The sequence below is a fragment of the Motacilla alba genome, chromosome 2, assembly GCF_015832195.1.
Source record: "Motacilla alba alba isolate MOTALB_02 chromosome 2, Motacilla_alba_V1.0_pri, whole genome shotgun sequence".
NCBI classification, from domain to species: domain Eukaryota; kingdom Metazoa; phylum Chordata; class Aves; order Passeriformes; family Motacillidae; genus Motacilla; species Motacilla alba.
Window position 1 is genome coordinate 38703618 of NC_052017.1, and position 24583 is coordinate 38728200.

General features: G+C 37.2%; 1 protein-coding gene across 1 annotated transcript; it reads right to left on the reverse strand.

The window, feature by feature from the left end:
• Positions 1-1432: 1432 nt before the first annotated feature.
• NGLY1 (N-glycanase 1) lies at positions 1433-22437 on the reverse strand. The gene is made up of 12 exons (XM_038128107.1): positions 22247-22437; positions 21070-21184; positions 18836-19078; positions 15247-15406; positions 11854-12076; positions 11007-11128; positions 10447-10592; positions 10154-10264; positions 7753-7917; positions 6301-6489; positions 2992-3169; positions 1433-2562 (listed from the first exon to the last, which is right to left on the reverse strand). Exons 1-12 carry the CDS (start codon positions 22372-22374, stop codon positions 2387-2389), a joined length of 1956 nt encoding a protein of 651 aa, XP_037984035.1. The 5' UTR covers positions 22375-22437; the 3' UTR covers positions 1433-2386.
• Between the last annotated feature and the right edge of the window lie 2146 nt (positions 22438-24583).

Consider the following 24583-nt stretch of genomic DNA (forward strand, 5'->3'; position numbering starts at 1 on the left):
CATACTTTTAGAGCAGATTGCAGCACAGATCTTTCCACCATGTAATATTGCAAATTCAGGATACTGTAAGTTAACATTAAACAACTGTGGATAAAGAATTACCTCTGGTTTTAAAAAAAATTTAAAATGTACCAAAAGCTGGGCTGAAATGAAGATCAACAGAGGAAATTAGTGCCTTTAAAACAGCTCATGTGTGAAGAGATTCAAAGTGTTCATTGTTTATAGGGTACTCCAAAAGACAACTGAACGAGTTCAATTTAATTTTTCATATTAGCTCTCTTCAGCGTGGGTTACTTATTAATTCTTTTCTAAAATAAGCACTTCTATTCATTGCATGTGATCTTATAAATACAGAAGTACTTCTTGATTAATTAGACTGGCAAGGAATTTTTCCAACTTTTTAATTCATTCAAACTTTTTTAAAATGGACTTAACTTAAAACAGTAAAGTAATTGATCTGCAGCTATCACTGTTCCCCCAGAGATTCTGACCAAAATTATGAGAAAATTACTTTATCTTACTACTTTTAAATATATTCTGCCTTAAGATTTCAAATTATCAGATGCAGTTAAGGAATTATGCAATTCCTGAAGGTCCTCTAATACACTGCAAAAACAATTTCTGCTTTAAAGCAGTAACTTTTTCAGCTATCAAAATATTAAGTAGAAACACTTTTGTTGATTGGTGGCACCTGAGTTGTCTTCCTTTTCCTTTTTTCTTCCAAGGTAGTATCCATATTAGCCTAAAATACTCTTCTGTTGGGTTCCCACTCTAAATTTCAGAAAAAGTGTTTAACTGTAACCAAATAAATTAGTTTTAAACGGAGACTGGCAAATTAATTTTGCATTAGTCAAGCACTGATAAACACCCTTCCAGTGTGTACCCTTCCCTTCCAGTGTGTACAATACAGTAAGTACCCTGTCACTGTGTTAATCTGTATTATGGGGGGAGACTCTTCTAATTCCCCTCATAAACTGTCCATTTACATTCTGAACTGAAGTATATAATCCATCACACATTGTTCTGTTACTTCTGAGCTGCCACAATCTACTATTTTTAAAGATTCCTTTGTTCACTGTGCATATGCAGTTTTCTAATAAAATCTGAATAGTTTTGTATTTGCTTAGATTTGTTGAAAGGTCAGCAAACATTTATTTCAACATAAATTATTTTTGACAAACACTGCAAATCAATACAGAGGTTGGAAAGATCAGAAAAAGGAAGAAAAACCTTGAAAACACTCATCTTGAGAGCATCATCCTTAATTCTCACTTATTTAAAAATAAAACCATAGTTTGAACTTTGCATTTTAGTTCTATATTAAAGTATCTCTTGTATAATCCAGGCAAGGCCTTCCTCACATTCTGATAAAGACTATCTAATCTGAACATTCACTCCGTGTTTCATTCATAGCACTGCAACATCTGATGTCTCCTGCATAGTATTTTTTATTATATTGACTGAAAATAAATTTGAACACTGAATTAAATGAACAGAAAAAAATGCATATACTTTAACATCAAATTTGGGAAGAGTATTTAAAGCAAGTCAAGACAACAGCTTAAAAGGATTTCAACCTACATGCCTAACTTTTAAAAGATTTATTAAGCAAATCCGAATTAATATCATTAAAAAGTATTTATAATGAATAACCTATTTTTTCATAGAAAAAAATATGATGTTCTTACTCAGTTTCAAGCCTCAATTTCATATCACAGGCCATGACAATTTTAGGTACATAATGAACACTTCTTTCAAAATGAGGTTATTTTCCCAGTAACCACCATGTTTTCAAATAGTTCTAGGTATTAAACACAGGTTCAATACTTAAGACACCTAACAAGGAAATTTTGAAGCAATATTGAAATTAACTTAATTTCAGCACTTCTGGATACTACACAAAATCAATTTTTTAAAAAAAATGTCTAAGTCCTCCCATATTATTTAAAATATTTTAAAATCATCAGAAGCATCTGTTATAATTGGAAAAAAGAATTCAATCTGTTTTTCCAAGTAGATTAAAAAACCCAAAAAAACCAGCAAGCCAATCCCAAAACTCCAAATTAAAATCAATTACAATTGCTTTGTGCTTCTATGATCATGTTTTACTTCCTAAAAATCGTGTCCTTTTCATTGTAAAGTTTAAGAAAAGGGTACTTTATGGTTCAATCCCTTAATTTTTGTGTTTGTTTTTATAGCGAAGAGGTTTTCATTGTGATGTTTACCTATTCAATACACCTGCAGTTTCAAGTTGGTATAATGGAAGCAGTGAAACAGGAAATAATCTGCCAGCAGGATGAAGAGGAATTGCCAACCAAATCTTCATGTTGTATCCATGGTATAATGTCTTCAAGGAATCCAAAGTACACTTCTGCAGTTCAGATTCTCAGAGGTCACTGAGTTTTATAATTATTTCCAAGCAATTTTCCCCACATCCTGTTAAGCTCTCTCTAAACAGCTGTGTGTGTTGCCATGCAGCTTCACCATCCCCTCCATTTAGAACTGCTTCCAACATAACTTCCGTTGCTCCAGAAAAATCTGAATAGGAGCAAAGATTTTTATCTATTGGAGGAAAAGACAGATAATTCAGTAAGCCACAGCTCCAGACAGTATATAATAATAGAATGCACGTTAAAAATGCTAAGCTGTAATGGATGTTTAATGATCTCAGCTGCAACTACTCAGATTCATTTGCTACCAGACATAGAAGCATCTATCCTTCCTAGTAAAACACAAGTATCCTGTATTCACTCTGCGTTCTTGCTTGCCCTGCTCTGTGGCAGGTAGGGCTGTGTATATTAATAAAACTGAGTTTTGTACCAGCTTTAATTAAATGCACAGTATTTTCCTGACTTTGCTAAGAAATGCTGTTGGAAAAGAATACTCATATTTTGTTTTTAGTGTTGCACAGTACTCTCTCCATATAAACTATTTATTTCCAGTAATGCCTCTGCTACATGATATAATTCATTATTTAAATTCCACACTTACCTCCCATCAGAGAAACTTCTGCTGTTGGAGAGCGAAGTCTCCACTGTATTCTTCCACTCTGAAATGTTTGACTGCTTGTCCTAACTGAAATGTTATCTATTTTTAGACCGACTGACTTGCACTCAAACTTCCAGCTGATGGAAGCAGAGGATGATCCTTCTTTTCGGGCTAAATAAACCTACATGAAAAGAAGACACAACCAGCACGTCAAAAACTGAGTCGACCAACACACATCAAATTAATCCTCATAACAAGGACATAAAAATCTTAGGATAACACACTTTCATTCTTTGTCAAGCCCCTGAACCTTTAAAACTGTACAAAGTACAACTTTATATTAAAAACCTCTTTCTACATCCCCAAGTATATTCCAGTTAGGTAATTGTACATGTTCACAGCCCCTTGCTAGGGAACACTAAATTATTTCAACATCCATAGTAAAGTTCAAGCCACAGAAACACCTAAGCTTATTATTTTTTAAAGAAGGAGAATTCAGAGTCTTTTTAAATGCACGTAACACTTCAATTGTTCAGTATTGTTAATGAAAAGAACTGTGCAATCAGTAGCTTCTTCAGCTGTGGCTGCACACTGCCTCTCCTAGGACTTGACGTGTCTTAGTTAAGGCAAATCATACATGCCAGCCATTTATAAATACCATATTAACATTATTTGAACTGTTACAACTTTGTATAATTTAATTTAGTCCCAATGCTGTCCTGAACTTCACCTGGCTGAACAGCCACGCTCACATATTAACATGCATTAAAGTTACTATGAACCCTCTAAAGAATTTGGTCACAAGTGCCTGACAGTTCTTTCAAGTCCAACATTTATCATCAGGAAACCTAAATAACAGACACTACAGATTCAGGAGTCCAAATTACCATGATCCTTTTGGAATTCTAAATTAATAAAAATTCTGTCATGTCCAAGCTTCTGATTAATATCATACTGAGTGGACTTAGTCAGCAATTTATTTTTTAATCTTGAGAGAACAAACCAGAATAAAATGATAATAAAACACAGCAGTTTGTTTTACTAAAGATCCCACCCTAATACAGAAATGTAGTTGACAGACTATTAAACAGAATTTTAGTATTACTATTTTCACATTGAAGAAAGCTCAAAACCCCTAAAGGTGTGAGGTCTCACAGTGAAGATCACCTATGAAAATTTAATGATTTCAGCTGTTTTCATGTGAATGTAATCCTCATGTTCATTAAGGTGCTGACCTCCACACATTTTTTTGAGTATCTCAGCTGGTTCTAGCAAGACCTTTCCCTTGATCAGATCCTACTGAACTGCTGTATTTGAGTAAGGAAGCCAAAATACCCCATTAAAGTTACATGGTCAAAATGCACTAAACATAGTTTTGAATGCTAGAAAAGCCTCAAAAATTAGCTTCTTTCATCTTTCATTATAATTTCCAAGCATTTAATCAGAAAAAAAAAAAGAATTTTAAGTTTTCTTTTGTGTATTTTTGACTTTCCTCTAACTTTCAAACTTGGTTGTTTTATTTTTAGTATTATTTGAGAAAATGTCTGAATTCAGAGGAAAAAATCTAACCAACCAACCCATTTAAATTCTCTTCCACTGCAGCAATTCTTCTGGAAAACAAGCCTTTCACAAATCCATGGATTTCAGATCTATAGGCTCTTACACTATTACTATCACCTACTGTAGTCTGCCAGTTTGAGTCCTGGATACCACGTTATCTCTGGGTAATCTGACTGAATTTGTGGTGTACCTATTTGCATTGTGTACCATGTTATTTTCTGTTACTCTTCATCTAATACTTACAGATACATTTTCTGTGGGTTTTAGATTTAAATGCCTTTCCGTTCATCAAATAATATATGTTAACCAAGTATTACTGTAAAGGTTCCTTTGGCTTTTAAGCTCTTGGACAGCTGCTGAATCAAACTCCAAAGATGTATCTTGTATAAAAAGAACAGGCAAACCCCAAACAACCTTTCTCTCCGCTGTTATCTCCCATTATACAAACAACACCCAATGGAAAGTAATTTTAAATTTTAAGATTCTTACATACTTTCTTCAGGATGCAGATCCAGCAGAACTAACATGACTCACCCACAAGGCTGAGAGAGACCTGGAGCCACAGCTCCTAATTTCTCAATGCCATCATCTCATCTGTTTGAGGTTACTGAATACAAGGGTAAAGTTTTTTTGCCTGGTCTTATAGATTAGTCCCACCATGTCTTATCTGATTAGTAGAGCTGAGAAAAATTGTAGTTTAGTTTCAGCGCAGGGACAGCATGTTTCTTGCAAAAGTGAGGATAACTGATCATTGCAGAATTGCAAACATGATGTACTATCAGATTTTTAGCAGATCCTGGGGAAGCAGGGAACATCTGTTCCTTACTCTGAGATTTTCTTACTTCTCTTTTACTATTAAGTCTACCCTGTTGTGACATCTTCCATACTTTTCTCCCGTTTCTTTCCTTATTCTCTCTCTTTAGGGCAGCATAGCCTCCTCAAATATCCCCCACTGCATTTTGCAAGTCAGTTATGTACAGAACTAGGAGAGAAAATCTTAAGAGGCAGATACATACTTTGCTTCATTTTCATCAATGGGAAGCTAGAAGAATATTTGGTCAGAGACTCTTCAGACTAGTAAAATGACAGAGGAAAAAAAGCAGTAATATACTCTAGTCCCTGACAAGAATGCTCAGTTCCACAGTTGGTTGCTGTTGTGGGAAAAGCTGTTTGCTAGTACATGACCCCTTCCCACTCCTCAGGTAGCAATTCTCTTCTTAGATTTAGAGCCTCTTGTGTTGCTCAGTCCTAACACTAAGGAAGGATTCTGGGCAGGGTATACAGTATTCTGGATAACTGATAGGTTTTTGTCTTCTTGCAGATGGAACTGTATTATTTAGGATGACAATTTCTTTGGCTGTACATCAAAGAGATATGATACGCTATAAAACTATTCTTAAAAACAACAAATACCTTTTTTATTACCAGAGAAGTACTGTTTTTCAATAAAACAACATTTTCCCACAAGCCTAAGAAGGAAGCCATGTTATAAATTTGGTGTTCTGGCAAGGATTTTACCTACCTGCAGAGAGTTCAATCAGCCTTTTTGAAAGACAAGCTAAATTTATTTCTAATTTCTTGTACCATCTGGCAATCTTATTGAATCTTAACAACAGCATTTACTAACATCAGCTAAATTCTATGGGCGCCAAGAGAGGTTTTGAATCCAAACATTGGCAATGATTTTCTGTTTTACTGCAGTTATCATAATTTTACTGTACATTATAGGTTTTTAATAATTGCTATTCTTACCATTTTCCAATCTGTTTCAACCTTTCTCCAAATAGATTCTGCCTTCCAAACACCTGCTTCCCAGCCACTTATTTTTTCATTGTTATTGGAAATCCTTGTATAACTATCATCTATTACATTGTAGACGAGATGGAACAGTTTAGATGTCTTCTCCTTTTCAGAGGGAATAAAAACGACTTCTTTTCTTTTCTGAAAAAGCCAAAACATACAAGCACCTTCATTCCCCAATGCCTAAATTCCCTCAAGACTACGTTACTTTTAAATAGTATGCCACAGTTTTGCAATTCAGTTTTGCTGCCAAGTAAAAAAGAAGGTCCTTTTTAAGAGAGGTCATGTACAAAACCATTTCTGCAGAAGAAAAGTCTTAAACCAGTTTCTTACAGCACACCTGCAAATTTTCCGGAGGGGAGGAGTAATTTAATTTTTTAAATTTTCATACAATTACTTTTAGAAGTAGTTTTTTAACAAATTAACATCAAGTAGTATAATTTAAAGTAAGAAATTAGAGTTTCAGAACAGAAAATTTATATGTTGAGTACACTGTTTGTACAGTGAATAAGTAAATGGTTATTTTGAACAGCAAACCTGTGACACCCATGGTGTTTGTGTATGCCAGTTTACAAATCAACTTCAAAAAACTTAAACATACAAACTTTGTAACTTCACAGTATTACTTTAAAAAAAAAATCATTGTTCTTATGAGTTTCAGAAATTAAGTCTTCTGAACAACAGAGAACTGCAATAAACTATTAATTTCTCAAACTAAGACAATCTTAAGAAGCTCATTACTTTCACTTAACTGTTTCTGCTCAGGACAATTAGACATTCCACATGAGAGGACTGCTACAAAATTGAGGTCACATCTTTGCATCTTGGCTCAAGATAAATATTATTATCATTCTGGGAAACTGTATCTTAGCATAAAAGTCAAGCCTTGCTTTTGGAAACAGTGAAAAAATACTGATGTGAAAATCAATAAAGCGTATTATTTAAGAGATTGCTTAATTTACACAATTCTAATTGCTCCCACATTTTATTAGCAAAAATAGTTGGTTAAAACCTACTATTGGTTAAAACCTGGAAATAACTAATAATACAAATACAAAAATTTTTTACAGTTTTCCCAATTTTTTAAACTAACTTAAACTTTCTAGCTAAGTCAAACTAACTAATTTAAATGAAAAAAGTATTTTTAACATTTAAGAACAAAACACACTTTATATCAAAGATTCCCAAACATTATTAGAATCAATAGACCACCATCAATTCTCAAAAATTACTTGTGGAACTCTACTGAATTCACATCAAACTTTCACCTAATGTTTTTGCAAGATTCACTTGTTTGAGCTGAATCTGGATATCTACCATGAAGTGTGGTTTTTTTCTTAGACCATAATCATAAAGCCTTAGTTAGCTACCTCTAAGATGGTGATCAGTGCAAAAGTTAAATACCTCTGGACCAATTTCACCTCTGGCTACTCGCCAAGCCATTGAGCCTGATGTCCTTCCACCATATTCTCCAGGTCTAGGTGTTTTAGGAGAAATAAACTCAACAAGCTCCACAATAGTCCTTTCCAGGAGCTCTCTTTTTCTATTTTCTGACAAAGACTTTTGTCTCTGAAAAAAAGACATTTAGGAAAAAAGAAAACATTCAGAAAAAAATGGTATTTGTAATTCTGCTCTAGAGTGATACAACAGGGAAAAACAGAATTGAAAAAACACATTAAAACTTAAAGTCTAGACTGATTGTTAGAAACATTAATCTTATACCACAGACACAAATACAAAGCAGTCATAAGCACACAGTTATGTAACAGCAGTGCTTTCTCTAGGAACTTGCAGGCACTATGTGGAATTCTTCTAAAATAATGTTTGTGCTTTGTTTTTAATACATTTATTTGGATGACAAAACACTTCCACAACAGTTTTTATAGCTATTCATATGTGTAATGTACCACAGCCATTCTCAATATCATTTATGGTCAAATTTTTCTTCTCTAAGTTGGAGTGACTTGGTTGGCAACAGTTTTGGTTTTGTGATTAAGCCCAAAAGTCTTTCAAAGGGTTATTTCACTGATTCTGTCATAAACAAACCATAACATCTGTTTTTCAGACCTCAGAAAATTAAGAAAAACTTAGTTCCAGAAAGATGAGTGAAAAATAAAGAAGAATTACATTTCTTTGCCTACATGGATAGAACTACGAGCAATTTTTTGGTAAACAACTGTAAAAAATTTTATTGAGATGTTAGTATTTTGTCTACATGATCTTCATGTCAAATATACAAATCTGGAATGTGAAGCCTTTCATTTTTTTTTTAACTGTGGATAAACCCACATGGGGCTGAAAAAAGTTCAATATCCAGTATGTCAATTATTACACACATCATCTTTTTTTCTGCTTTGGTGATCACCCAAGGCATGCACACTCAGCCCACTGGGACCTGAAACTTGAGGCTGATAAGCACTTCAATTACCTCAAAAGCAGTTCTGACCCCAGCAATTTTTGCTAATAGGGATTACACAAAAGAAACATTTGAAGACTTTTTTTGTTCCAGACAACAATGTGGAACTGTATAAAGGAAAGTAGATACAGAGAAATTATGACAAACAGCTCCAGCTGAACAAATTCCAGATGCCAAATAACAGTTCTAACACAGCAAGGGGGGGAAACACACCTCTGCTTGTGTTGATGGATGACAACCAGTGGTTGCAGCAGTTTTCCATGAAATATCAGGCCTTCCTGAGTCTACCAGCTGCCCTGCCACTTAGGATATCCCTATGAAGCACTACTGATCTTGCTCCAGCTCAGAGGAAGCTGGATATGGTTTATCCTAAATTAACACCAATCCACAGTTTCCTTTAAGCACTTTGATGCTCTGGTTACTCTTCTCAGTGCTCTGCTCCATGACTCTAATTTTTCATTACTGTTAAAATTATTTCAAGCCCTGGTCTCAAAATATTAGTCCAGGTCAATTATTCACAATCTTAATGTATGGGTATAACTCTCAAGCCAGCAGGCCTCAAAAAAGGCTTAATCTGTTTTTTTAAGTCATCAGCTGTATACTACCACTGGAACTAAAATTTCCATACATGGGAATTCGCCTGTAAGGAAGGGAGGACAAAATGGAAACCTCAAGGTTGTTCAAGGTTTTATGGTATTCTAGTATATTGAATCAAGTTCCTGGTGTCCCAAGTAGGAAGTGGAAAAAGCTTAGCAGAGAAGTTCTGCAACCATGACATGCAGGTGCAAATGGCTCCATGTATTTTGGGGATGTTCAGCATGAACATAGTGTAAATACCCAAGGCTCTGAGTCAAAGATCTGCTGATGGTATCAACACCTTTTGGAAGTCTTGGAAACAGCCCATGAATCATTCCTCTCATTTCCTAGAGCTTGTAAAAGGTCATTTTAAGAAAATTAAACCTGCATTTCTTACAACTACTTACAACTTTTCTTACAAATGCTACTATTTTCAAATTATAGCAGCCCTGATGTGGAAAGCGTTCAGTCACCCTGAAGGAGTCCATATAGTTACTAAGGAGTTGCAGTTTACTCCCAGCAAGCATAAGTTTGCTCCAAAGTCCCTAAGAAAAACAATATATACACACACATCTGTGTATCTAAGAGATAATATGATAATACTCTTACTTACCATTGTTTATCTTATTTCCCATAAGTTGAGCACTGTGACTGATTCCTATGTATTCAGGGTAAAATTAACAGCATTTTTTATATCCATTGCGCATGGATATTCCTACGAGGTTACCAAATGCATTCCTTTGTTTGGGGACTTGACATTCTGCAAATACTTGTGTTTCACTCTCAGAAACCCACTGAAGAAAAGTGACATACCGTTCTGTTTAGTGCGTTAATTGTCTCTCGCAGCGTAGCTTCGCTCAGTGCTGTCCTTCTAGAGAGTACTTCTTCATGTTTACAGCTGTATCTCCAGGTGACATCAACCACCTCAAGCACAAGTGGAAGAAAATAAAGCAACCAAAAATTTCCATGTATCTTGCACAATCTAAAGAGGCTAGTTAATCAAAGTATGCTTTTCTACAATAATTCTGAAAAATCACACCAAGGTGGAATAAACTGCACGCTTGCTTCAGGGCAAGTTTGTTTATTATTAGCATCGTTACTCCTACCTCATCTTTCGAGAATGCTATTATGTAGGAGAGCTTCTTTCCCCAGCCAGCTTCATAGAGAAGAGGCTTATCACAGACATTTTCACAAGGATCACAGTGAAGCCATCTTTTCTGAGATGAAGAATATACTTCGGTCCACACATGATCTATGTAACAAAGGCCAAGAATTAACAATGACTTATAAAGATAGAGCCTCTATTCCAATCCTGCAGAATATTGTAACTTTTTCCAATTTATTAAATGAAGGAACAGGTGAAAGAATATGTTTTCTGTTCATCTACATATCGAAACATTACCAAAGCTTCCTCCTTCTTAGAATCACAGTCCCTTACATTCAGCTAAAGATTGTATCATTCTGAACTCAGTCATCTGACCTTACTTACAGAACTGTATTTCATCTCATCAGGCAGGACAGGAAATTGAATGTATATGGTCTTTGTTGGCTGATTGTGTAACTGCACATGCTGCCTGATGGCTAATATGATCTGAGAGATATAAAATGTATAACCTCCTTTTGCACAGGTTTGTATTAACATTACAATACTCCAGAATACTGATACCTGTCAGGTCCCAGACGTATCTTGCTTCAAACCCTACAGCTCTGCAGCACAGTGTAAAACAGTTGGCCCACTCGCCACAGCGTCCACGTCTGGTTTCCAGAAGTTTTTCAGGGTTGTTATACCTACAGGAGAAAAACAACACAAAACAAGAACAATTAAAAATATCTTTCACCTTTCAGAAATCTTTACATCATGCTCTGATGATCTGAACAGACTTTAGTATCAATCAGTCCACAGAAGATAATGGAAATAATTGCTGTACTGCACAAAATACATCTGAGCAGAATGCTACCTCAACTCACACGACTCCATCATATGTTGATAGCAGCACCAAAACGAATCTGGTTAAATTTTCAGAATTGATTTAGACATCTTAAAATATTACTTTTATGCTGGTCCTTTAAACAGTTCGCAAAATGTCTAAATGTCACAAAAGTATAAGTAAATTGTATATTTGCTCTTCTGCTATAGACTCAGCAAAATATGTACGTTACACTGTGTACATTCCCTGCTGAAGTGAAGTGTTCCCTGCAATAACAAAACACTCCCTACATATAGTTGCCAATATTAACATATTTTATTTAGAAGCTGTAGTTCAAATCAGCATTAAAAAAAACCCAAACAAGCCAGGCAAGTCTTCAGAACAAGTCCACACAAGAGAAAGCACATATTGTTTTTAAAAATCTCTGATCTTGCAGAGAAATTGCTGGTTCATCAAACATTCTATCATGTTACTTCAAACAGCTTCTCTACTCTCTGAACGAACAACTTCTCACCTATTCACAAAATGCACAAATACAAAGCTGTTTCTTGAAAGAAAAGAGACAGCAAGTTTCTGTATGCTTACCTCGGGAATCTGTTACAGAGCTGACACTGGTTGCAGTAATGGTTTTCCACTCGTCTGGCATCCCACCTTAGATCATCATCACTAGGCAACAGGTAGTCACTTTTAGGCTCTGTCTGCCCACCACACCTGCTGCAAGGAAGACTATTTACCCAACGAAAAAAGGAAGTCTTAAACCAGTCCAAAAGCTCCAACAATAAGAAGTCCTCTTCACTCACATGTGCACCTGTAAAATTTATACAACACACAGTTAGTTTAAATGAAAATGTAGTTTAGTTGAACTTGACAATGCCTATGCAAATTAGCATCTCCGGGCCTTTATATGTTTTTATGTACTTAAAAATATAAAATCTGTATTAAAAAGCTTTGTATACTACTTAAACACATACAAAATAGAAAATCTAAATTGTCAAGACTGAGGAAGTTCAAACTCAAGAACAAAAAATTGTAGTACTTAATACTACAGATAGAATGAGAACAAGAAATTGCTCAGAAAACCAAGTCAGATTTACATTTCAGCCTGGTGAAGTTCCTGATGCTTTCATACTCTTCCAGGGCTTCGGAACAGAGAGTTAATTATTTTTCTGCTCCGAAATATTTTCCTGTTCATAGGAATAACAATTGCTTTGATTTCAACATACCAAAAAACTAGACACTGGCAGCAATCTAAACAACCAGGTGTACAGGCTTTCCATAAACAGACCTTCTACAAACACAGCTTAATTATTGTAGAAAATATGTATATACCATGCAAACACATTGAGTTTGTTCTAATTTCAGCAAATAAACACCTTTCTCAGCTTACCCAAGGCAGACACAGGATGTGTTTTGTTTTCTACTCTACCTGATTTCACTACAGCAGACTCTTCTGGCTCACTTTCCTACTTACAACAGGAGTTAGAGTCTACTTACATATTCTCACTGTTCTGACACCTGGAAGCAGCCCCATTTTACCTAAAAAAACAAATCTAAAAATACAGCTTTTTCAAGAAAGATCCATTTGGTTAAACTCCTTAGAATCTTTAAATGCACATCCTGTTACTATGTACAGAGAGATAGTCTTCCTTCTCAGATAATAAATATTCAAATAATTCTTCCTAATAACTTTATCACCTAGGCCACACTGCAATCATAGGTATTACTGCCTGATTATTTTTATACACTACAGCTTTATTCTAGTCACAGTGCAGACAGGTTTGACTAATGAATATTAGCATGTAAAATAAATTCGTAAAAATGCTACTAAAAGGAAATTGAAGGCAGTTGCACCAAAAATTTATGCACTAGCTCCTTTTTCAGGATAGTGAAAAAAACCCCTGAGATGAGTGTTTAAGCTCATTTCACATCTTGCTCTGAAGCTGTAGCCATCCTTGGTACAAAAGAGTCTGTAGGAGCACAAACGCCATTAAACACACATTGCCAAGATCACGAAGTGCATGGGAAGAGATCATCTGTTAATCAAAGCAAGAACACCTGACTTCTAATTATAGTAAAATTTCCATTTCTACTCATGTATGTGGAAAACCTTTGTGCTGGAACACTCAGAGAAAGGCTTACTGCTTACAAAATGGATATGCTTGTATATTCAAACTTTTTGCTAAAAGCCAAATGAAAAGATTTCAAGCACAGGCCATACTCTCCTTTCCTGGATAACAATATTCAAACTAGAACCCATCTGTGAAAATATGACTGCTACACTATAAACATTCTTCTCTTGATTTGCAAAATAAATCCTTCATTAAAACATCACATGGAAAAACGACAAATGTGATTTATTTGAACAAAAAACAGTGATAGCTGATACATAGCTATTTTTGACTGTTCCGTCCATCTTTCCAATGAAATGTGGTGAATGGAAATAATAAAACCAAAGCTATAACTCTCATCAAATGACTATTATCTTCTAGTATAGTCTTTATGAGCCAAAAATGCTCATTATGTATCCTAAAACAAGTGTCCCCTAGCACTAAGTATTTATTCCTAGAGGTGACAGTCTCAATGCAGCAGGACAGAAATCAAAGAAGCTGAAAGCCAATTACTCAAACATCTCATATACAGTCCATTCTAAAACAAATGTTTCTATAAAGCTCTTGAAAAATGCTTTCAAGCTGTCACAATCCGAAACAGTGGAATTCCATCCCTTCCCCTTTATCTGTATCTAAATTAAGGTCTGGAAGCCATTTTGACTAAATCAGCCTGATGGTTTGGGAAGAAGCACCCAGGACACTATCCTCCCCTTCCTTCCCCTTTTTAAGCAATGTGCACAGTAGAATTAGAACAGAGTCTAAGAAGCAGGCTTGTTCTTTATTTTTTTCCTTTATAAAGAAATTTAATAGTTGTAATTTATTACTGCTAAATCTCTTTTCCCCATCATATTGTCTCATGCTGCTGCATAAGAATGCTTTGTACTTGTTCACATGGTTTCTTACTTCACAATACAGTTTTATAAAAGAAGAAAAATTACTAAGAAAATCCATTGTCAAAAATTTCCTTAATGCCAAAGACACAAGACACAATTACATATTACCATGTGGCTCTATGAGACACCAAAAAGTAATTTATAAAAAAACATATAAAGAGATTATTTTTGGTTTGCAAGCAAACAGCACTCCTATAAAGTTAGCAGAATTGCTTAAAACAGTCTTCTATCAAGGATTCATGGTGAAAAATATTTGTTTTGTTTAAATATTATCCTATTATCCTATGGAAGTAACATTTCACCATACCACTGAAACAAATCTAAAACCATCACCTGAAAATAGAAATATGTCATTTTAGCTGTCATACATTAAAAACAAATTCATATTAATGAAGAAAATATAACATTTGAACACTGATGCCGCAAGTATTTATGCCCACATTTCATATCTAGCTCCATGAGGAATAGGGAATAACCCTATTGATTTTAGCATTAGGAAGGAAAATGATCATTTGTTTGGATCGGGTTGCATCCTGGAAAGATCTCCTTCAAAATCTCACCACTATCACTTTAAAAAAGAGAAGTGGTATTTAAAAATTTTATTCTGAATTTAGAACTACAGGAAAACTGCACTCTGAGAACTTCATAACAATGACTACTTGAACAAGAAGCTCGCCTCCTCCTGTTGTAGCTATTTCACTTGAAATTTAAGGAATGCAACATTTGTTGCACCAGCACTTTTCTTCTACTAATTCAGAATTAAGAGTCCAAAATTTTTACATAAGAGCAGTAAAAGATGGATGACAAGAGCAAAATAAAAATAAGAAAAGAGAGTAGTAAATTAGGAAGAAGGCAATTCCAATTTAGAAAGAGCATTTGGAACCTTCAGACATATGACCAAAACATACACCAACAATGTATGGTATGTTAGAAAGAACATTTCTACTTTCATATATACTTTAACTTGGCAGCATTACCTTTGTCCAGTCTTGTAGCTTGCGCTAGCTTTTTCTGAGCCTTGCTTTTCAATTCCTGGAGGGGAATTGCAGCCAGTGCTTTCTGCTGAATTGAAGGATTCTCATACATCAATACAAGACCCTCAAATTTTGTTTGAAGTGTTTTCAAGATTTTTGCAGCCTGCAAAAGGATTTTCAATCACAAGATGATTTATGAATTTTCACCTTCAGGCAGAATAACCAAGCTCTCCTATTTTAGTTTAAGTCAGTCATAATTCTATGTTCATATTTACAATATATATTTATTTAAAGGTGAAATGTTTATTTGCAAAGATATCAACAAGAACTGAAGACACCACCACCCAAACTGTAAAGCCAGTCTTGTTGTCTCCGAGCATTTTGAATGGTGTCTTGAGTGAAAAGTCAATTAACTTAGGGAGAAAACTGTTTTTAAAGACACCTCTAATAGGAAAGTCTTTGACTTCTCTTCCCCATCTAATCCCCCCCATCCTTCTTTTGGACACCTTTTACCCAAAATCCACAAAAAGACAGGCAATCACTTTCATTTTCTGGACACTGCTACACTGGTTTGTAGAACTCTTATTGATGAATTCTGCTTATTATTTTTATTCATGAATGTTGCTTGTCTGTTTCTACTTCCTTCTTTTATAGATCAACTCTGGTAGAGGTTTATGTATAAGGCCCAGTAACCACCCACTGAACCACGCAGTCTGTTTCAGTAGCAACTGGATGTAAAAACAAGGCTTCCTTCAGTCAGTGATCCTAAGTGTCACCTAGAGGCACGTTGCACACAGTAAGGTACACACATAGATACCAAAACTAACAGCTGAAGTTAATAATAATGAAGCTGGTAGCTGAGCAAACTATTTGTTCCCATTTAAAAGGGAACAACACAGAACATAAAACAGGATTTTGAAAGTAAGAGTCTGGCATATTTTTGGGGGAAGCCTGTGGCACAGCTAAATTACCATTTCTCTATTGCTACATCATGTTTCAGCTTTTAGCCTTGTAAACTATGATTTTAATTTAATCAAAAATGCAATGCTTTCCTAGGAGGCTTGCAGCAAATGCAGTACCATACACCCAGGAGCGAGAACTCTTCAGAAGAAAACTTCTTTTAAAGGAGCACTCAAATTACAAGTGATTGTTTTGATGCTGTTACAGTACTTCAGGATCAGTCCTTAATTTTCATAACTGCTAAAACACAACAGAGCTTGTTTTGCTTTTCCTGGAGCTCATCAGCTTGAGGTAACTGGTTTAACATCATAAACTCCATTGTGTCCAGATTCATTTACTGCAAGTTGAAAGGAAGAAATAAGGGACATTAGAGACTGCCAAAGGCCTTAAGACCTTCATGGTCCATCAGCTTCCTGAAAGTGTATGCAGGGATATTGCTCAGCACAACAGGAAGTCTCCCAGACTCTTTGACAACTGGTTTCTGATGCAAAACCATCAGTGTTACAGTAGTGTTTAATCTGCTTTATAAAAGCCACTGCATGAAGTGTTATGCAAACATTTAATCATAGAAGCCAGGTGAACTTTGCTGCAGTTCTAAGTTTGGATACACCTTTCCTCCTGTAATCACTATGCCATTCAGGAAGGGACCAGAATCCATCCACCAGAATTAACAACTAGCCGCAACTCTCCTTTTCCTAAGTCTCAAGAATATTTTATGACAAGAAATGCAGAAGAAAAAAATGAGACAAATTAATGGTGGGCTAGGTTCCTAGAACTATGTATTTATGAATATTCCTCTGTTCTTTCAAGTAAGCTGCTTTTCCCTGCATTTACCAGGCCTCCCATGAATGACAGGTGAAACACACAGGCAAGGAAAAGAAATGCTTGCACGACAGAAACAACTCTAAATCTCTCTGACATCTGTCAGCAGTGCATACAACGATAACACAACTATAAGTCTGCAGCATACTCATTCATTTGGAAAACAAACCCTCCACTGCTGTGCAAGCAAAATGGCCAAGTCACTGCCAGACCTCCTTCCAATCAATTCAGACTATAAAGACCAAATTCAATGGCTCAGAGACCTATCAGTATAGTTCCCTGTAGAGATCAGCTAAATACAGCATTCTAACAGAGTGCAAACACTGCATTACTAATGCCTCTAAATAGTAGTAATTTTGGTCTCACCACCCAGGCATGGAAAATGAATAGTTTCAGAGAAATGAGTCCACAACTCTGATGGCTAGTGTATGTTGGGGCAGAATAACTAGAAATGGAAAGGATTGACCTCAGAATACATTGTGTCAACACTGGGCAACATTGTTGTCATTGCAGGTTCACCTTTTAAAGCTTCCCTTACTAAGCAGTACAGGAGCAGCAAATCCCTCTACAGGTTTCATAGTCGCTTCCAACCACCATTGCAGTAACAGCTGAAACAGTAAAAATCTAGAAGCAGGCCAAAAAACCAACCCAGAAACCTCCAAACAAAGTAAAACAAATCCAGTCAGCATATTTTAGAGGCAACTACTGCCATGCTAACATAATTAGATGAAATGTCTCAATACAACATGCCTACAACAGTGGCTTTCCTAAAAGACCTTTTGTGTGAGAATGGGTCACTCAGCACTCTCTATCCCCAAAAGCCATCACTTCAAATAATGCTTTTCCATTTCTCATTCACTGACTTGGGTAGGCATTGGGAAGAAACAGTATGTCATAGTTCATATCCAGCAATATACTGATAATATAATATAAAACATGCAAATTGTGTTTAAGGATGCATGGGAAGTGAGCTTTTGGAAGGATTCATCTTACACCAACTTTGAGATTAAAGTGACACTGGTTCTAGGATGAAAAACTCTTCAAAAAGCTAAACCAAAACATCCTTAAAATCTTCCCTCAAGAAGCGTAACTTAGTTTTTCAAAGTTGTCTGAGGTGCTGAGTCTTCTCCCATTGGGCCAGTTAACATCAGGTGAAAGGATTCTGCTCTGTCTTGATCAGGAACTTCACCTCAACCTCTTGGACAAGGGAAACTTAGCCTAAATAACTATAAATTCATCTTTGTCTGGCTAAATTTCTGTTTTTAATGACAGGCACATGTGAAAAAAGAAAGCCCTCCTCACAGGCAATACAGAGAGATCAAAATGCATGAACCAAGACACCAACAATTATAAGCATTATGGTTATGCTCCTTTTCTTCTGCTGGCTCTTAAACACCAAACATAACCCTAGTCTTAGCTTCCCACTCTCCCCCTTGTTCCCCATCTTGCTGTTCCTTTTCAATACATACCACCTTTTTTTCTTGATACCCTGAGCAACAGAATATTCATGGACATCTTCAACAAAATCCCTTGCTAATATTCTGTTTGTAGCACATTTCATGCTTAAGTTGTATGCAGACTGAAGAAAACACTCAAAAACCTTCAGAAACCACTGGGGAAAAAAATGTCTAGTCCAACCTTCTTAAAGCAAGATTATCATGTGGTCACACCAAGCTGCTCTAGGCTTAACAGTGTGCTTATTTGGAGTCTACTCATTTTCTCTGAGCATTAAACTGTCCTAACAGTTAACTCATCTTCAATCTTTATATGCAAGACTAACGAGCCTATGAAATTTGCAGATTATAATTACCATTTCAAGAGATTGCACAAGTGATGTTTCTGGTCGCTGACGGGCAGGGGCAAAAACAGAGTCAACAGGTCTCGAAGGCCGTTGTGCACCTGTCTGAGTGCTGCTGACAGTTTCAGAGGATCCTGATCTGGGGATTTGGTTTGACTCATTCAGTCTGCTACTCCTCTCTCCAGCAATTAAGTCTCTGATTTTACGTAGTTGCTCAATTGAAGCTTCCTTAGGGAAAACCAGGTGAGTTTCTCCCTGAAATTTAGACAAGGGAATTCAGCAGTTAATGCAGGTCTAAGCTGGTCAATGATCTGTAGCTACAGCTGAAGAGTTTACTGGAAGTTAGCATCCTAAGGCTTGGCAGCATTCAGCTTTTTAGATTAGGTCCCTTACAGTAGAAGCTTGAAGCCTCTCACAGCTTCAGAAGCCTACCAGAAAGAACCTAGAGGCAATCTAGAGAAAGAGGGCTCATAACAGCATGCTTTGGTTAGTAACTTATTTTGTGGAGCCATTTATGGGCTATGTTATGGTTTGGCACAGAAAGCAGCAACAACAGAAATGAACAATTAATGCTCAGCTCTCACAGTACAGCAATAAAATACTAGGCAACACAGAAGACATCCAATGTTGAGGGAAGAAGCTCCTAGAACAGCATCTGCTGGAAATTCTCATACATACTGGTATCTTTTATGTTGAAGTTTTAAGATTTCAGATAGGCAATATTACTCTTATTACAACTGGTACCTGGGTTGATTTTTGGATTTTATTTTTGACTGCAACATGATTCCTGGTAGCATAACAAGAGATCAGTAATTATGACAAAATCAAATATCTGTGTACTTCACACAAAGGAACAGGTTACTAAAAATATGAATATCCTGAAGCATTCATCCTTTAACAGTTTCAGTTTGTACCACTGCAGCACTTCTATTTATTAAGGTAATTTGTATAGCTACAGTTACTTGAGATCACCTATGCAGATGGAAACTTGGTGTTAACGCTTAAAATCACCACAAAACTAAATGCAATGTATCAATCCATTATCAAGCAGAAACAGAAGAAGGAACAATATTAGCAATACAATTGAAGAGAAGTTTGTGACCTCCAGCTTTTACTGACACAATAACCGTAAGACTGAGGCAACACTCTCAGAGATCTGCCTGCCCTTAGCTACACCACTCACCTCCTGGTTTAAATACACCATTAAAAGTCTCCTGAGCACCAGCATGAGAATAAATCCACAGTCATCACTTCTTCCAGTAAACTTTTTCTTTTAATTTAAAAATTACAGTAATTAACTTCACCCAAAGAGAAGGTAGAGGTCTCATGACAGCTGGACCTAAGTAACATAATGTACATACCCATACAGTTTGTGGCATCAAACAGACAAATTAAAGCCAAGCAAGAGCTTTGCACCATTAAACAAGAGCTGAGTTGTTAGACAGCTTTCCAGTAATTATAAAAAACTGCTTCTAGTTTAACAAGCTCTAGCAGTTTAAGTTCCACCAAGACAGGGGTCAGCTCAGAACACAAAGCAATCTTTGAAATGCATCCTTCTGACTGCAACAGAATCAAGATTCACTCAACACTATTTCAGGATAACATTTCATAACTTTTAAAAATGGGTTTTGAAGGACTCACCCTCCTACTACTACTTGAACAGTCAGTCTATTGCCCTTCACTGCTGTCATGACAACACCAGTACTTGTGCAGCTGCACTGTGAATTGGCTGAAAAACATTTCTGGTTTTGTTTTGGAAGATTAAGTTTTCATCAGATCAGCTTCCCTTATCTAAATCACTACAGGGCCCTACTAATGGTAGGAACATGAAGAAGAGCAGGGCTTTTTAATTTTTTTTCTCTCTTTAAAATGGCAGTTCCAACACTCATTTTTAATGTCTGATGTTCACCAAACAGCAGATTACTACAAAGAGAAGGGGTTTCCTGCTTCCCCCGCTTCCATTGAGCCAGCATGGATATGTATCCAGCTATTCAGTAAACTACCAGTGCCTGAGCAGCAAAAAATAATCTTGTTATGCATTAGGTAAGCTCACCATTTTTCTGAAGCAGCTACATCTAAATTCTCTATTGGTTAGCCACAGATATTTGCAGACAAGGATTGAAAGAAAATACAAACTGCCCCAAAATCTACTGCCTTGCAACTAGAGAAGCAGAAAAAATAATTCCAATTTTAAATTTTACTATGTAAACAGATGAAGATACCTGAAGTTACTACATTATACTCACCTCTTGAAACCCCATCTCAAATAAACATTCAACAGCTCCTCTGACAGGCAACAACCTTGTGGAAAATGCTGGATTTCCAATCCGAATTAATCTGTATTTTTCCTCATAGGGATTCCTGAACAAATTGAAAGTTATAATTATATCTGCAAATGAAGTAGACACTTAAAAGCTGGGTAACTGCACTATGAAACATTTTCTTAAAGTTTAGTTTCATTCACTTAGGCAAAACCTACATAAAACTTTGACTTTATAAATTTTTTTTGTACTTAGTTCTGAGTTACCAACTGGTGCTAAAGTTTAGCTTGCAACCTATGTTCATGAATTCATGTTTTGTAGTCATACGCAAAGGGGCTAAGTCTGTAGTGACACTTAGAGACAACTTCACTTCCCCTTAGACTTGGTGCATTCTAATTGAACCCGTCAGATTAATGCTGGATGGCTTTGGCCCCACCACGGGAGCTGCGCTAAACTGCCTAGTACTTGAGTGGAACGACTGTGGTCTCTGTACTACCTCGCAGTTCCCCTTTCAACTCCTTTAAAAACCTTTTTCTCTCGCCTCTTTCTTTAAAAGAAGCCAGCCCAGGACTCTCTGTCACACAGCAGCTTTAACAAGTGGTTGACGAGGCAGATGCAGACAGGGAGGGGCAGCCCATACACCTCGAGCTGCCGGAAGACATCAAGGTCAATGGCACGTACTGCCGAGCACGGGCACCCTGCAGAGCCACCTCGCAGAAATTCAGCTGTAATTAACTCTTGGTACCAACACTGCGAAGTCAGAAGCATAGGGCAAGCAAAAAAATAACATAAAAAAATTGAAATGAAGTAAAAATTAAGTTTAAATCAAGTTAAATTACTTGCTGTGCATCCATTTGTTTTTAGGTAGTTCAGTACCCATCTAAGATGGAAAATCAGGAATAAGGCATCATTTTGTGGTTAATACACAAACTCCTAAACTTTGAAAACAAACCAACCAGCAATAAATAAAGAAACAGAAATCCAGAACACTACACCTCTGTTAATGTAAGCAACATTAATTTTAAAGTAGCGACAAAACCACGCGAGACGCTTCTGAGCTCCGCTATTACACAACAGAACCGAAGGCGCCGCGCGGAGCCGGGGAGCGGCCGGCGGGACCCTGCGGCACCGCCCGCGGACCGAGGGCGGCGACCCCGCTCACCGGAGGATGTTGTCAGCGTAAGTGAGGAGCAGCCGCGAGGCCTCCAGGAAGATCTCCCGCCTGTTCTGGCACAGCTCGCTCACGGCGGCAGAGCCCGGCGAGGACGAGAGCCCCAGGGCGGCCGCCATCGCTGCCCGCCCCCCGCGCCGCGCCGCCCGCCTCGCCCCCGGCGCTGCGCCAAGCGCATGCGCCGTGCGAGCACCGAGCTGACCGCCCTCAGCCGGGCAGCGCCGCCCGCCGCTGGGCGCATGCGCAGTAGGAGCGGTGGGGTCAGCGCCCGCAGCGCCCGCGCCCAGGGCCGGCGCATTGCGGGGGGGCCTTAAAGAGCCCCCCTTAAAGGGTTTAATCCTCCCGGGCACACCGGGCCCTGTGTCCCAAAGCAGCTCCTGTCACCCGGTGTGCAAGGCTCCAATCCACGCCCAGGGTCAAAGTATTTGATTTATTTGTAGATCTGCGCAGAAAGGGGTGCACAAGGCCAGCACGATGACTACCAAAATGTATCACTATTTTACATTCTAGCAAACAAAGGCATTCATGTTCGTTGGATACAAGTTACACAGTTCTCTTATTAATAAACATGCTATTTCTATTGGTTAAATTATTCCTTTACTTCTTATGCTGATTTTTCCACGTGCTCATTTTTTCTGTCTAGTCGATGATTGCAAACTCCCCCTGCCAGAATTGCCTTTTATCCAGTCAGAGCTGATCCCAGCACGGCTGCTGAGTTTGCTTTGCTGGTTTCTTCCCTATCTTGGTAGTTCTGCCAAATGTCCTTGCGTCCAATAAATTCCTCATTCTTTCTGCCCACTGGCAGTGGTACGTCCTTCTTCCCAAGCTTTGTAAACCTCCACCTCTTTGAGGTGCGATTTCACTGAAACGTGGAGCCCTAAAAAAACATTCTACCGACAAGCAATTTGTCTTTCTAACACCTGGACATAACTTAGAGCTTGATTAAATCTCCTTTCTGGTTGATTGGGCTTGAAAGTATACAAAGATCAAAGAGCATAATTTCTTAAGAAAATGTTTACCTATTCCATATTTTTGCAACATGGGGAGCACCTTGGCTGGCAGTAACGTCATTAAGGATATAAATCCCCTTTTGTACCGCCCTGGTTTGACAGTACTGAAGGTGCCACACCTCCAGGTCACCAGGGCTGCCTAAGCAGGAATGTCACTGCAGCAACTCGCCCCCTCTGCGACATCTGCCCTGCACTACTCACAGTTTGTCCCGGAGAAGCAAAAAAAAAACCCTGGTCTTCTTCTTCTAGACATCTGGTTTGTGCTCCTACTGAAAGAATTGTGATGAAGAACCTTGGACACAAAGGCCTGTGGAGATTTGCTTTACTAGGAATGCAGATTTAAAGAGTTCCAAGCAAGAGAGGTCTTTAAAATTCAAGCTGCCTTCCGATTTTTGTGGGTGATATCACACTGTGGCTCTGCTGCCTGCTTCTGACAGGTCACTGCTCAGCTTCTATGACTTTTTTTAAGACAGTGGTACATATCCCTCACAAACGCTGAGATTTAACACAGGGCAGTTCACTTTTGCTGAGACTACATTTATAATTCCTACTAGCATAGTTAAAGTGTTACTATTTCGGCCCTCAAGAACTGGTACCAAAGTAATAAAATTTTAATTTAAGATGATGCCATATTCCTTGGCTGCTACTTCAGCTTTTAATTTCCATTCCATTTTCCTTTCCTTTTCATGTAGACATGTGACTCTCAATGTTGGCTGCCTTAGGAAATACAAAGATTAACTAAATTGCTATATATGTATGCGTATAAATACATAATGCATCTCAGTATGGCATTTGTAAACAATGCTTTGGAAGTGCTCATAGGCAAGCAGTGTGAAAAATTTAGAAAACCAAGTGCCAACTTCCAACAAATCATTAACACATTAAATGCCCAAGGAATTTAATTTCCAAATTAAAAACAGACTCTTTATTTTTAAAAAATTGCACTTTTTTTCTTTATTAAATAGTGCATTTATGTCCTTTTTGGCTTTTCTTTTTTTCCTTTTTCCTGCAGTATGTGCCTCATTACTGTGCTACAGTTTGTATTTTTAGGTAGCTGTGTGTTTGCAGCTAATAGACATTATTGTGTGGGGGTAAATTCATTTCAGTTCTCTTATTGCTGTTGACCGAAATTATATAAAGGTATCCCCTAACAAGCAAGCTCACAATGTAACTAATTCATGTCTGTTGATGAGAGTATGACAAACATTTTTTGCTCTGCCGTGGTAGTCTGTCCGGGATAAGGTTTTGCCTATTACTCTACCAGAGTGTTTGTTTGAAGGCTTTTACGTTTGTATTTTGTGGGTTGTTTTTGTTTTTG